The following is a 15,586-nucleotide window of genomic DNA, read 5'->3' on the forward strand; positions in this document are numbered from 1 at the left end:
CAGAGGAGACACCTCTGATGATGGACACAAGATTAGGAGTGCCCTTTGTTCTTGGTGCTTTTCCTCCATCTGAAGTGCAGCAAACCTCTCGGTCCCAGATTTGGTTAGTTCTGAGTAGGTGAAGGTGAGCACGTAAAATTCATTACCTTCATGATACTTCCACTGAGCGCCCACCAGGTGCCAGAGACTGACTGTGGGTCCTGGGAATAGAAGATAAATGATTCATAGGCTATAGTTGAAAATCAATAACTATAAGTATAAGGGTTTATTTCAGGGCTTTCAATTCTGTTCCCCTGATCTATGTGCTTACCCTTGCACAAACACCACACTGTCTCGATTACTACGAATTTATAGTAAGTTTTGAAATTGGGTAGCATAAATTCTCCAACTTTGCTCTTCTCAAGACTTTTTAGCTACTCTAAGTCCTTTGCATTTCCATATAAATATCAGATGAACTCATTAATTTTTACCAAAAAACCCCCACAGAACATCAGCCGGGTTTTCATTAGGATTGCATTGAGTTTTATCAATCAGTTGGGGGGAAATTGTCACCTGCATTTAAAAGATGAATTGCCATTTTGACAATATTGAGTCTTTCAATCTGAACATGGAATTTAGACTTTTATTGTCTCTAAACAATGTTTAGTTTTTAGTGTACAAGATTTGCATTTCTTTTGTTAAATTTATTCAGAAATATCTTATTCTTTCTGATACTGTTATAAATGGAATAGTTTTCTTAATTTTATTTTTGATTGTTTGTTACTAGTGTGTAGAAATACAATTGAGTTTTATATATTTATCTTGAATCCTACTATCTTGTTAAACTTGTTTATTAGTAGATGTTTAAAGGGTTCCTTGGAATTTTCTAAATACAGAATCATGTCACTATGAATATAACGTTTTATTTCTTCCTTACCAATGGGTATAACTTAGCTTTTTCTTTGGCTTATTGCACTGGCTAGAACTTTCAGGACAGTATTTAATAACAGTGGCAAGAGCAAACATTCTTGCCCTGTTCCCAGTCATAGGAAGAAAGCATGCAGTCTCCCTCCCATTAAGCATGATGTTAGATGTGGATTATTCTTAGAAGGAAGTTCCTGTCTATTCCTAATTTGAGAGTTTTTAATTTGATAAGTACTGGATTTTTAAAAATTTAATCTTTATTTTATATTGGGGTGTAGTTGATTTACAATATTATGTTAGTTTCAGGTGTGCAGCTAAGTGATTCAGTTATACGTACACATATATCCATTCTTTTTCAGATTATTTTCCCATATAGGTTATTACAGAATACTGAGTAAAATTCCCTGTGCTATATAGTAGGTCCTTGTTGACTATCTATTTTATCTATAGTAGTGTGTATGTGTTAATCCCAAACTCATTATTTATCCCTCCTCCACATTTCCCCTTTAGTGATGATATGTTTGTTTTTGAAGTCTGTGAGTCTGTTTCTGTTGTGTAAATAAGTTTCAAATTTTCTACCATTTTCTTTAGATTCCACATATAAGTGATATCTTATATTTGTCTTTGTCTGACTTACTTCACTTAGTATGATAATCTCTAGGTCCATCCATGTTGCTGCAAATGGCATTATTTCATTCTTTTTTATGGTTGAGTAATATTCCATCGTATATATGTACAACATCTTCTTTATCCATTCCTGTGTCTATGGACATTAGGTTGCTTCCATGTCCTGGCTATTGTAAATAGTGCTGCAATGAACATTGGAGTGCATGTATCTTTTCAAATTATAGTTTGCTCTGGATATATGCCCAGGAGTGGGATTCCTGGATCATATGGTAGTTCTATATTTAGTTTTTAAAGAAAACTCCATACTCTTCTCCACAGTGGCTACACCAATTTACATTGCCACCAATAGTGTAGGATGGTCCCTTTTCTCCACACCCTCTCTAGCATTTATTGTTTGTAGACATTTTGATCATGGCCATTCTGACTGGTGTGAGGTGACACCTCACTGTAGTTTCAATTTGCATTTCTCTAATAATTAGTAATGCTGAGCATCTTTTCATGTGTTTTTTGGCCATCCATATGTCTTCTTTGGAGAAATGTCTATTTAGATCTTCTTCTCATTCTTTGATTGGATTGTTTGGGTTTTCTGATATTGAGCTGCATAAGCTGTTTGTATATTTTGGAGATTAATCCCTTGTTGGTCTCTTCATTTGCAAATAACTTCTCCCATTCTGTGGGTTGTTTTTTTTGTTTTGTGTATGGTTTCCTTTGCTGTGCAAAACCTTTTAAGTTTCATTAGGTCTCATTTGTTTGTTTTATATTTTATTTCCATTACTCTAGGAGGTGGGTCAAAAAAGATCTTGCTGTGATTTATGTCATAGAGTGTTTTGCCTATGTTTTCCTCTAAGAGTTTTATAGTGTCTGGCCTTACATTTAGGTCTTTTATCCATTCTGAGTTTATTTTTGTGTATGGTGTTAGAAAGTCTTCTAACTTCATTCTTTTACATGTAGCTGTCTAGTTTTCCCAGCACCACTTATTGAAGAGGCTATCTTTTCTCCATTGTTTATTCTTACCTCTTTTGTCAAAGATGACCCTAGGTGTGTGGGTTTATCTCTGGGCTTTCTATCCTGTTCCATTGATCTATATTTCTATTTTTGTGCCAGTACCATACTGTCTTGATTACTGTAGATTTGTAGTATAATCTGAAGTCATGGAGCCTGATTCCTCCAGCTTTGTTTTTCTTTCTCAAGATTGCTTTGGCTATTCGGGGTCTTTTGTAAAGACTTTTACATACAAATTGTAAAATTTTTTGTTCTAGTCCTGTGAAAAATGCCATTGGTAATTTGATACAGATTGCATTGAATCTGTAGATTCCTTTAGGTAGTATAGTAATTTTCACAATTTTGATTCTTCCAATCCAAGAACGTGGTATATCTTTCCATCTGTTTGTATCATCTTTGATTTCTTTCATCAGTGTCTTATAGTTTTCTGCATACAGGTCTTTTGCCTCCTAAGGTAGGTTTATTCCTGGTATTTTATTCTTTTTGTTGCAATGGTAAATGGGAGTGTTTCCTTAATTTCTCTTTCAGATTTTTCATCATTAGTGTATAGGAATGCAAGAGATTTCTGTGCATTAATCTTCTATCCTGCAACTTTACCAAGTTCATTGATTAGCTCTAGTAGTTTTCTGGTAGCATTTTTAGGATCCTCTATGTATAGTGTCATGTCATCTGCATCAGTGACAGTTTTACTCCTTCTTTTCCAATTTGGTTTCCTTTCATTTCCTTTTCCTCTCTGATTGCTATGGCTAAAACTTCCAAAACTATGTTGAAAAACAGTGGTGAGAGTGGATATCCTTGTCTTGTCTCTGATCTTAGAGGAAATGCTTTCAGTTTTTCACCATTGAGAATGGTGTTGGCTGTGGGTTTGTCATATATGGCTTATATTATGTTGAGGTAGGTTCCCTCTATGCTCACCCATTTACCATAAATGGGTGTTGAATTTTGTCAAAAGCTTTTTCTGCATCTTTTGAGATTATCATATGATTTTTATCCTTCAATTGGTTAATATGGTGTATCACATTGGTTGATTTGCATATATTGAAGAATCCTTGCATTCCTGGGATAAACCCCACTTGATCATGGTGTATGATCCTTTTAATGTGCTGTTGGATTCTGTTTGCTAGTATTTTGTTGAGGATTTTTGTATCTATGTTCATCAATGATATTGGCCTGTAGTTTTCTTTTTTGTGACATCTTTGGTTTTGGTGTCAGGGTGATGGTGACCTCGTAGAATGAGTTTGGGAATGTTCCTCCCTCTGCTATATTTTGGAAGAGTCTGGAATGATTGGTGTTAGCTCTTCTCTAAATGTTTGATAGAATTCACCTGTGAAGCCATCTGGCTCTGGGCTTTTGTTTGTTGGAAGATTTTTAATCACAGTTTCAATCTCAGTGCTTGTGATTGGTCTGCTCATGTTTTCTATTTCTTCCTGGTTCAGTCTTGGAAGGCTGTACTTTTCTAAGAAATTGTCCATTTCTTCCAGGTTGTCCATTTTATTGGCATAGAGTTGCTTGTAGTAATCTCTCATGATCCTTTGTAATTCTGCAGTGTCAGTTGTTACTTCTCCTTTTTCATTTCTAATTCTGTTGATTTGAGTATTCTCCTTTTTTTCTTGATGAGTCTAATGGTTTATGAATTTTGTTTATCTTCTCAAAGAACTGGCTTTTAGTTTTATTGATCTTTGCTGTTGTTGCCTTCATTTATTTTTCCTTTATTTCTGATCTGATTTTTATTTTCTTTCCTTTTGCTAACTTTGGGGTTTTTTGTTCTTCTTTCTCTAATTGCTTTAGGTGTAAGGTTAAGCTGTTTATTTGAGATTTTTCTTTTTTCTTGAGGTACGATTGTATTGCTATAAACTACCCTCTTAGAACTGCTTCTGTTGCATCCCATAGGTTTTGGTTCGTCATATTTTCATTGTCATTTTGTTCTAAGTATTTTTTTATTTCCTCTTTGACTTCTTCAGTGATCTCTTGGTTGTCTAGTAGCATATTGTTTAGCCTCCATGTGTTTGTATTTTTTAGTTTTTTCCTGGAATTGATATCTAGTCTCATAGCATTGTGGTTGGAAAAGATGCTTGATGTGATTTTAATTTTCTTAAATTTACCTAGGCTTGATTTGTGACCCAAGATGTGCTGTATCCTGGAGAATATTCCATGTGCACTTGAGCAGAAAGTGTATTCTGTTGTTTTTGGATGGAAGTATTATTCCTTTTAAATTATTGAGATTTATTTAATGTGTAGCTTACTTTCTATCCTGAAGAATGTTCCATGTGCCCTTGTAAAGAAGGTGTATTCTGCAGTCATTGGGTGGAATGTTCTATAGGTATCAGTTAAGTTGAGTTGTTTGACAGCATTGTTGAAGTCTTCTATATCCTTGCTGATGTTCTGCCTAGTTTTTCTACCAGTTATTTAGAGAAGGGTATTGAAATCTCTAACAATTACTGTTCAGTTGTGTATTTCTCCTTTCAGTTATGTCAGTTTTTGCTTTATGTGTTTTGAGGCTCTTGTTAGGTATGAACAGCTTTATATTTGTTTTATCTTCCTGATATATTGACTCTTTTATCATTATGAAATATCTATCTTTGTCTCTCATTACATTTCTTGTCTTAAAATCTAGTTTGTCTGTTATTGAGAGCCACTTCAGCTCTCATATTGTTGCTATTTGCATTCTTTTGCTTTCAATCTATTTGTGTTTTGAATCTAAAATATAGACTGCATATAGTTGGATGTTACTTCTTTGTCCAATTTGACAATCTCTGCATATTGATTGGAGTGTTTAGACCATTCACATTTAATGTAATTATTGATTGGTTTGAGCTACACTTATTTTGCTAATTATTTTCTATATGCATTTTGTCTTTTTTATTCCCCTGTTCTTCCTTTACTGTCTTCTTTGGTGTGAAACAATATTTTAAAATCTACTATTTATATTTCTCTGTTAATTTTTCAACTATATATTTTGAGTTCATTTCTTATTGGCTGGCCTATGGATTGTAATGTGCATTTTAACATATCACAGTATACTTCATATTTTTTACCTACTTAATTCTGGAAATATATAAAAGCTTTACTCCAACAGAGCATCATTCTCACCCACCTCTTTTTTGTTATTATTGTTATATTGTCATTACATCTCTCTCTCTGTAAACCCAACAATGTGATGTTATACTTGGAACTGTATATTATCTTATGAATTTTAAAGAAGTTAGGATAAAAAAGGAAAAATATATTTATAGAATCTTTTATATTAACTCCCATTTTTCCTATTTTTGGTGCTTTTCACTTCTTTCTGTGGATTCACATTCTCTGGTGTTATTTCCTTTTAGTCTGAAAAACTCTTTTAGTATTGCTTGTAAGACAGGTCTGCTAGCAACAAACTCACTTATCTTTGCTTATCTAGAGCATCTTTATTTTGCCTTATTGTTTTGAGGGCTAGTTTTGCTGGATATATTATTCTTGGTTGGTATTTTTCCTCTAGTACTTTTAGTATGTCATCCCACTGTCTTCTCATATCAAATATTTAAATGGGAAGTCAACTGTTAATCACGTTGGGGCTCCTTAGTATGTGATCATTTCTCTTTGCCTTTTTTTCCTCCCCAACAGCTTGACAACAATATATTTGTATATGAATTCTTTGTATTTATTCTACTTGTGGTTTGTTGTGCTCCTTTGATGTGTAAGTAAGTTAATGTTTTTCATCAAATTTGGTAAAAATTTCTGCAATTATTTCTTCACATATTTTTTTCTGCCCCCATTTCTTTCTCCTCTCCTTTGGCAGACTACATTACACACATGTTAATATACTTGATTTAGTCGCATAGGTCTCTGAGGTTCTGTTTATTTTCTTCAATCTTTTTTTAATCCTCTCTTTTTCAGATAGCGTAATTCTGTCAATGTCTCTTCAAGTTCACTGACTCTTTTGCCATCTTGAATCTGTTGCCAAGCCACTCTAGTGAATATTTTATTTCATTTATTGTATGTTCCAATGCCAAAATTCCAACTTGGTTCTTTTTTTTAATGTATAAATTTTATCTGCTTATTGAGATTCTCTATTTGTTGAATAATTTGTCCTACTTTCCTTTAATTATTTAAACATAGCTTCTTTCAGTTGCTTGAATATATTTATAATAACTGCTTTAAAGTCTTTATCTGCTGAATTCAACACCTAGAAGCACTTAGAGATAGTTTCTGTTGGCTGCTTTTTTTCCCTTGAGTATGGATCACACTTTCTTATTTCTTTGCATGTCTCATTTTGCTGTGGCTGTTGTTCTTCTTGTTGAAAACTGGAAATTATTGAGAATATACTGTAGCAACTTTGGATTCTGGATTCTGATCCCACCATCATCCAAGTTTGTTTATGTTACTTGTTTTTCTGTTTAGTAACCTGTCCGGGTGAAACCTGTGAAATCTGTATTCCTTATAGTGTGTTGGCCACTAAGGTTTCTGCTCTTTTTTTCCCTTGTTTTTATTTTTAAGCCTGGGTGCTGAGTGTTCACCTCTATACCTGCTTAGCTTTGAGGTCAGCAGATCTTTTTCATGAGACCTAAAATCTCTCAGGTCTCAAATTTAGGTGTTGAATGTGTAGTAAGTGCCCAAGAAGTGTTTGTTATTTCTTCTGCTGCTTCTCCTTTCCTTCTTCAGTTGATGTTAAGTGAAGCAGATTGATGTCTTCCTGATTGGTACGGGAGGCCTGTCAGAAGGGGTCTTCATGAATATTTATTAAACATCTGGCTCTGTGCAGGACACTTCATATACACTGCCTCATGTAGTGGGGGTAGATATAAACATTCCAGCTTTACTGGTAGAAAACCAAGGCAGTGAGAATTTAAGTAACTAGCCTCAAGTCCCATAGCAAATAAATTTTAATTCATGTGTGTTTGATTTCAAAGTTCTAGCTCTTTCCACTATAGTGTGTGATCTCTGCATTTTAACTATGTTTTATATTTTCTTGGAAGGAGCCCTGTACCCAGATGGAACATATGGAAGGAACAAGGATGATGACAATGTTCCTCCTGGCAAAAACTATACCTATGTCTGGCCAGTGAGAGAAGAATATGCTCCTGCCCCAGCAGATGCAAATTGCCTGACCTGGGTGTACCATTCGCACATCGATGCCCCTAAGGACATCTGCTCTGGGCTAATTGGCCCACTGCTGGTGTGCAAAGAGGGTAAGACGTCTCTTCCCCACCCTCTCTGTCCCTAGGAGCCTATTCCCAGGTGTGTTGAAAAGTGTATATAATCTTCAGGTCGTCTTGCCTACCTCCCTTGCTTTACACAGAGTGTGCCTCTTCTTCCAAACTTTCTGTAACATTAAAGAAATTCTTCTAACATAGAATATCTATGACAGGGACAATAATTCAGGCTTCTGCCTAAATAAATCATAGCATTCTGAAACTTACGTGCTTTAAAAAAAATACACACTGACACCACACATAGGAAAGTGTAAAATGTAGTCAAATGACCAGGAATGCTTTTGCTTTATTATTTAACCCACATAATCACTTTGTTATTTTATTCCCTATTAATTGATATGGTGTATCTGTGCTCTGTCAATAAAGTATATTTCCTTTAAGGACAGCCAGGTTTCCAAGTCTGTGGTTGTGAGGATTTCTGTTTTATGAGTTTTCTATGGTTCTATCATTTCCATCAAAGCCTTTCACTGATTTTATGTTGTGGGTTACTCTTGTACATGTAGGTCTTTCAAACTTACCTGATACCATTGGCAGGAAGAAAAGCTAATCTTGATTTAGTCCACTGTGAATTTTTTTCTTACTCTTTTGAATGTGCCTGATAGGTATCCTGCATAAATATTCAGGGACAAGGACTGATGTGAATCAAGAGTTTGTTATAATGTTTACTGTTGTGGATGAGAATCAAAGCTGGTACCTTGAGGAAAATATCAGACATTTCTGCACTGACCCTGATTCAGTTGACAAAGAAGATGCTGTTTTCCAGAAGAGTAACAAAATGCACGGTGAGTGCCTCTCATGTTATCAAGTATATACTGACTGCCTTTTGTGTATCTGGCACTACATGGGATACAGAACACACAGAAATATTAAACCTAGTTTTCCAAGATTTATAACTTCGTAATGAGAATAATAAGAAAGTGATGAAACATAATCCCTGTCAGAACCTAAAACAAAGAAAGAGAGCAAGAGAAGAAGAAAGGAACAGAGAGGAACTACAAAAATGGACAGAAATTAACAAATGGAAATAGGCACATACTTATCAATAATAACTTTAAATGTAAATGGACTAAATTCTCCATTCAAAAGACATAAAAGGGCTGAATGGGTTAAAAAAAAAACAACAGCAAAAAAACAAAAACCCATCTATATACTATGTACAAGAGACACACTTTAGTTGTAAGGACACACGTAGACTGACACTGAAGGGATGGAAAAAACTATTTCATGCAAATGGAAAACAAAAGAAAGCTGGAGTAGCTACACTTATATCAGACTTGAAATTGACTTTAAAACAAAGACTATAATAAGAAGGGTGTTACATAATGGCCAATCCAACAAGAATATATAACATTTAAAATATTTGTGCACCCAACACAGAAGTGCTTAAATATATAAAGCAAATATTAACAAACATAAAGGGAGAAATAGACAGCAATACAATAATAGTAAAGTACTTTAATACCCCACTTATATCAATGTAAGTATCCAGAAAGAAAATCAGTTAGGAAACTTTAGCCCTAAACAATATGTTAGATCAGATGGACTTAGCAGATACTTATAGAACATTCCATCCCAAAACAACAGGATACACATTCTTCTCAAGTGCACATGGAACATTTTCCAAGATAGATATGTTAGGCCATAAAACAAGTCTTAATAAATAAATTTAAGAGGATTGAAATTATATCAAGCATCTTTTCTGACCACAATGATGTGAAACTAGAAATTACATGAAGAAAACTGTTTAAAAACTGTTTAACTGTTTAAACAAACATGTGGAGATTAAACAGCATGTTACTGAACAACCAACATATTGAAGAAGAAATCAAAAGAGAAATTTTTTAAAAACTTGAAACAAATGGAAATGTAATATATCAAAATTTATGGGATGCAGCAAAAGCAGTTCTAAGAGGGAAGTTCATAGTGATAAATTCCTACCTCAAGAAACAAAAAATGTTTCAAGTAAGCAACCTAACTGTACACCTCAAAGAACTAGAAAAAGAACAAATTAAGCCCAAAGTTACTAGAAGGAAGGAAGTAAAAAAGATTAGAGCAGAAATAAGTGAAATAGATACTAAAAAGACAATAAAAAACATCAATAAAACTAAGATCTGGTTCTTTGAGAAGATCAACAAAATTAACAAACATTTAACTAGACTCACTAAGAAAAAAAGAGAAAGGTCTCAAATAAATAACATCAGAGATGAAAGATGAGATATTATAACTGACACCACAGAAATAAGAAGGATCATAAGAGACTACTATGAACAAGTATATGCCAACAAATTGGATAACCTATAAGAAATGGATAAGGACCATACAACATACCAAGACTGAATCAGGATGAAATAGAATCTGACAGACTGATACTAGCAAGGAGATTGAATCAGTAATCAAAAACCTTCTGACAAACAAAAGTCCAGGAAACAGATGGCTTCACTGGTTAATTCCACCAAACATTCAAAGAAGAATTAATACCAATTCTTCTCAAAATCTTCTAAAAAATAGAAGAGGGAGAAACTCTTCCAAACATGTTTTATGAAGCCAGCATCATGCTGATACCAAAAGTGGACAAGGATGCCACACAGAAAAAGAAAAAATACAGGCCAATATTCCTGATGAACACAGATGCAAAAGTCCTCAACAAAATATCAGCAAGCCAAATTCAACAATACATTAAAAGGTTCATACACTGTGATTAAGTGGGATTTATTAATCCATGGGGTTTTAACCATGGAAGTATGGTTCAGCTTCCACAAATCCATTAAGGTGATATACCACAGTAATAAATGAAGGATAAAAATCATATGATCATCACAATAGAACAAAGAAAGCATTTGACAAAATTCAACATCCATTTATAATAAAAACTCTTAACAAAGAGAGTATAAAGAAAACATACCTCAACATAATAAAGACCATATATGACAAGCCCCCAGCTAACGTTATACTCAATGGTGAAAAGCTGAAAGCTAAACCTCTAATATCAGGAACAAGAGAAGGATGTGCACTGTTGCCACTTTTATTCAACATAGCATTGGAAGTCCAAGCCAGAGCAATTAGGGAAGGAAAAGAAATAAATTCATCCAAATCCGAAAGGAAGAAATAACTGTCATTATTTGCAGATGACATGATACTATATATAGAAAACCTTAAAGGCTCCAAAAAACTGTTAGAACAAATAAGTAAATTTGAGGGATATAAAATCAATACACAAAAATCTGTTGCAGTTCTTTACACTAATAATGAATTATCAGAAAGAGAAATTATGAAAACAATCTCACTTACAACTGCCTCAAAAGGAATAAAATACCTAGGAATAAATTTAACCAAGGAGGTGAAAAAAACATATATTGAAAATTATGACATTAATAAAAAAAATTTAAGAAGACACAAATAAATGGAAAGATATTCTGTATCCATGGATTGAATGAATTAATATTGTTAAAATGTTCATACTACCCAAAGCAATCTATAGTCACAATGCAACCTCTATTAAAATCCCAATGGTATTTTTTACAGAAATAGAACAATCCAAAAATTTGTATGGAACCACAAAAGACCCTGAATAGCCAAAGCAATCTTGAGAAAGAACAAAGCTAGAGGCATTGTGATCCTTGATTTTAAATGATATTACAAAACCATAGTAATTAACACAGTATGATATTGGCATAAAAACAGACACAGAGATCAATGGAACAGAATAGAGAGCCCTGAAATAAACCCATGTAAGAATATACAGGCAGAAAAGGACAGTCTCTTCAATAAATGGTGTTGGGAAAATTGAACAGCCATATACAAAAGAATGAAGCTGGACCGCTGTCTTACACACATACACAAATATTAACTCAAATTGGATTAAAGACTTGAGTATAAGATCTGAAATTCTAGAACTCCTAGAAGAAAACATAGGTGGTGAGCTCCTTGACATAGGTCTTGGTAATGATTTTTTAAATCTGACACCAAAAGCAAAAGCAACAAAAGCAAAAATAAACAAGTGGGACTACATCAAACTAAAAACTTCTGCACAGCAAAGGAAACCATCAACGAAATGAAAAGACAACTGACTGAATGGGAGAAAATATTTGTAAATTGTATATCTGATAAGAAACTAATATCCAAATATATAAAGAACTCATACGACTCAATAGCAAAAAGCCAAACAATCTTATTTTTTAAAAATGAGCAGAAGATCTGAATAGATATATTTCTAAAGAAGAAATAGAGATGGCCAATAGGTATGTGAAAAGATGCTCAACATCATTACTCATCAGGAAATGCAAATCAAAACCACAGTGAGAGGGACTTCCCTGTGGTCCAGTGGTTAAGACTCCAAGCTCCCAATGCAGGGGGCCCAGGTTCAATCCCTGGTCAGGGAACTAGATCCCACATGCCTGCTGCAACTAAGGAAAAAGGAAAAAAAAAAAAAAGATCCCACACATTGCAACTAAGACCTGGCACAGCCAAATAAATAAATAAATATTAAAAACAAACAAACAAAAAACCCCACAAGATATCACCTCATACCTGTTAGAATGGCTATTATCAAAAAAAGAAGAAATAACAAGTGTAAATTGGTACAACCACTATGAAAACCAGTATGGAGTTTCCTTAAACAAACTAAAAATAAGCTTATCATATGATCTAGAAATTCTGCTCCTGGGTATTTATCTGAAGAAAATGAAAACACTAATTCAAAAAGATATATGCACCCCCCATGATCATTGCAGCATTATTTACAATAGCCAATATATGGAAACAGCCTAAGTGTCCGTTGATGGATGAATGGATAAAGAAATTGTGGTATATAATAATAGAATATTATTCAGCCATAAAAAAGAATGAAATCTCGCCATTTGCAACAGCATGGTGGACTTTTAGGGCATTATGCTAAGTGAAATAAGTCAGACACGGAAGGCAAATATTGTAAGACCTCTTTTATATGTGGAATCTAAGCAAACAAACAAGCAAACAAACAAAACCCCCAAAACCAAGTTCATAGATCCAGAGAACAAATTGGTGGTTAAAGAGGCAGGGGATGGGGATGGGAGAAATGGCAAAAAAAGTTAACATGTTTCATAAGTCCCTTCTAATCAGTTCTTTTCCTTTTCTTCTTGCTGCATGCTTTTGTCATTTAAGTAGCTACTATGTTTCAGCTGTCCCGCTGTGAGGTAAGACAAGGTTTCTAATTACAAGGAACAGATCTGGTGGGGAAGGTAAATATGTAAATAGAGATGGAGGTAAGAGGTGGCCAAGCTGTCCTGGAAGTATGAACAGTGCTTTTGTTTGCTCCTGATCTCATTGTGTTCACATAACAGCTCGAAGGCTGTTTGCATGTTGCTGATCACTTTTATTGAGTGCTTTTCTCTTGAAAAGACTAATGCTTTTCATTCCTTTCGGGGACTGTATTTTACCAAAGAAATCATGCCTTTCTGCACAAAAACATTACAAGCAATAATCTGTGCTAATTTTCAACTGTGCTAGAGCATGTGTTACCATTTCTTCTGGATCTGCTCGCCTCTGCAGGGGAATCTCTTCCACTAGTGTTTCTGTTTTTCAGCGCTCAATGGATACCTCTTTGGAAACTTCCCCGAGCCTGATATGTGCGTTGGTGAATCGGTGTCCTGGCACCTATTTGGAATGGGGAATGAGATAGACATCCATTCCGTCTATTTTTATGGTAACACCTTCATCAGCAGAGGCCATCGGACTGATGTCGTCAACCTCTTCCCAGCCACCTTCCTGACAACAGAAATGATAGTTGAGAATCCTGGGAAGTGGATGATAACCTGCCAAGTCAGTGATCACTTTCAAGGTAAAAAGGACAGAGACCAGTGTAGAGATGCTTACAATGGTACAATTAAACCACGCAATCAATGGTGCTCATTCAGTGCCTGCTGTTGAATAGAGTCTTGTACGTGTTATATTTAATTAAATATTAAACATAGGAAAAATGTATAATGTCTATTTGGCATCTTATCGACAGATATTTATTAATCACATCCCTATGAACCAGGTAAGAGGTGATTGAAAGAAATGATAAGACCTTCTATGAACCTGGAATCTAGTAGTTAAATATAGTTAGACATTTACAAAATGAATAAAACCTGAGGCAGAATGATAAATGCTCTTTAAGTGCTCTATCACTTTGCTGGAGCAGAGAGGCTTCCTGAGGAGGTGGTCCCTAATCTGAGCCTCTAAAGGTTAGGAATTTGATAGATGAAGAAGGGGAAAAAGGTTTTCCAGGCAGAGGAAGCAACATGAGCTGGGAAAAACACATGGGCAATTGTAAATAGAATAATAAATTTTTAGCACTGAAAAGGAATTTATAGATAATCTGGACCAATCCCCCATCCAATTCTTGAATTCTCTTTTGGACATCTCTTTTTTAAATTTTTATTTTATTTTATATTGGAGTATATTTGATTTACAATGTGTTAGTTTCAGGTGTACAGCAAAGTAAGTTATACATATTCTTATATCTATTCTTTTTCAGATTCTTTTCCTATATAGGTTATTACAGAGTATTGAGTATAGTTCCCTGTGCTATACAGTAGGTCCTTGTTGATTACCTATTTTATATATAGTAGTGTGTATATGTTAATCCCAACCTAGTAATTGTAGCAGCTTGTTTCATCTCTGGGCTGCTCTGTGAGAACATTCTTCCTTATATTGAGACACAATGCAATGATAGGTACAAAATCCTATGAAAGATGAATGATAAACATTTGTTGACAAATACCTATTGAATGATTTGGTTCAGGTTCCTTGGGAATAGGTCTTTACTTAGCTGGACCTTAGGCTCATGTCAGAGGAGTGATGAAGGAGAAGGCTTAGAGAGGCAGAATGGGCCCCAGGAAAGCATCTTTGAATGGCAAGACTGATTGTCTAGAAGGCAAGAGTAAGTGCTTCTAGATCCTTAGGCACACTAGTGACATAATCAGTGCAGTGGTTTAGGAAGATAAATATGATGTCTGTGTGCAGAAAGGACACAATGGAGAGACTCTGGCTACTGGATGCCAGTTAAGAAGCATTGGCAACATTAGAGTTATGACATATTAAAAGTTTGGCCTAACATGGTAAAAACAAGAATATAAAAAGAAAATGTGTCAACGGGATAAACATAGAAGAAATAATGTGTGATTCCACTTGGATACTGACTAACTACACACAGTCACTATGAGGTCAGGGATGCAGCTCTTCAGGGCTGCTTTCATAACACATTTTTGTTCCCAAAAACCTTAAGCAAACCTCACATTTGTCCACTGGGTTATTCCAGTTAAATTCAATTCAGCAAATGTTGAGCTGCTCAGTTAATATGTATAAGACACTCTCCTGGGAAGACAAAGATGAACAAGACAAAGTTACTATTCTTCCCTGCTCCTACCCCCAGCTTTATTGAGGTATAATTGACAAATAGGATTTGTATATATTTAAGAAGTACAACTTGACGTTTTGCTATACTTGTAAGGTGTGATTACCTTACACTCAAGCAATTAATATATCTATTACCTCACGTAGTTAAACATTTTTGTTGTGATGGTGGTGAGAACACTTGAGAGCTCAAAGAATACAGAGTTTCAGTTATGCAAGATGAATGGGTTCTGGAGATCTAATATACCCCGTGGTGACTACAGTCAACAATACTGTGTGGTATACCTGAAACTCCCTAAAAGGGTAAATCCTAAGTGTTCTCCACACACGATCCCTAAATCTGAGAAGAAACTAATCAAGGCATTAGCAGCCATTTGAGATTAGTAAGATTGCTAAATGTGGCCAGTAGTTGTGGACATAAGCTGGAATACGTTACTGAAATACAATGTTTCCTAAATTGTCCATAGCCTCAGAAAAAAATGTTTAAAAAT

The 15,586-nt window shown here is 34.7% G+C and overlaps 1 protein-coding gene across 1 annotated transcript in view; it reads left to right on the plus strand.

The window, feature by feature from the left end:
* Positions 1–15,586, plus strand: part of HEPHL1 (hephaestin like 1) — a 166,878-nt gene that overhangs the window by 93,938 nt on the left and 57,354 nt on the right. Inside the window, exons 2-4 of the mRNA XM_067750712.1 lie at positions 7,485–7,697; positions 8,324–8,503; positions 13,282–13,536. Of these exons, the coding sequence (XP_067606813.1) occupies positions 7,485–7,697; positions 8,324–8,503; positions 13,282–13,536 (648 nt within the window). The remainder of the gene's footprint in view (positions 1–7,484; positions 7,698–8,323; positions 8,504–13,281; positions 13,537–15,586) is intronic.

This window comes from Pseudorca crassidens, chromosome 9 (genome assembly GCF_039906515.1).
Source record: "Pseudorca crassidens isolate mPseCra1 chromosome 9, mPseCra1.hap1, whole genome shotgun sequence".
Taxonomy (NCBI): Eukaryota; Metazoa; Chordata; class Mammalia; order Artiodactyla; family Delphinidae; genus Pseudorca; species Pseudorca crassidens.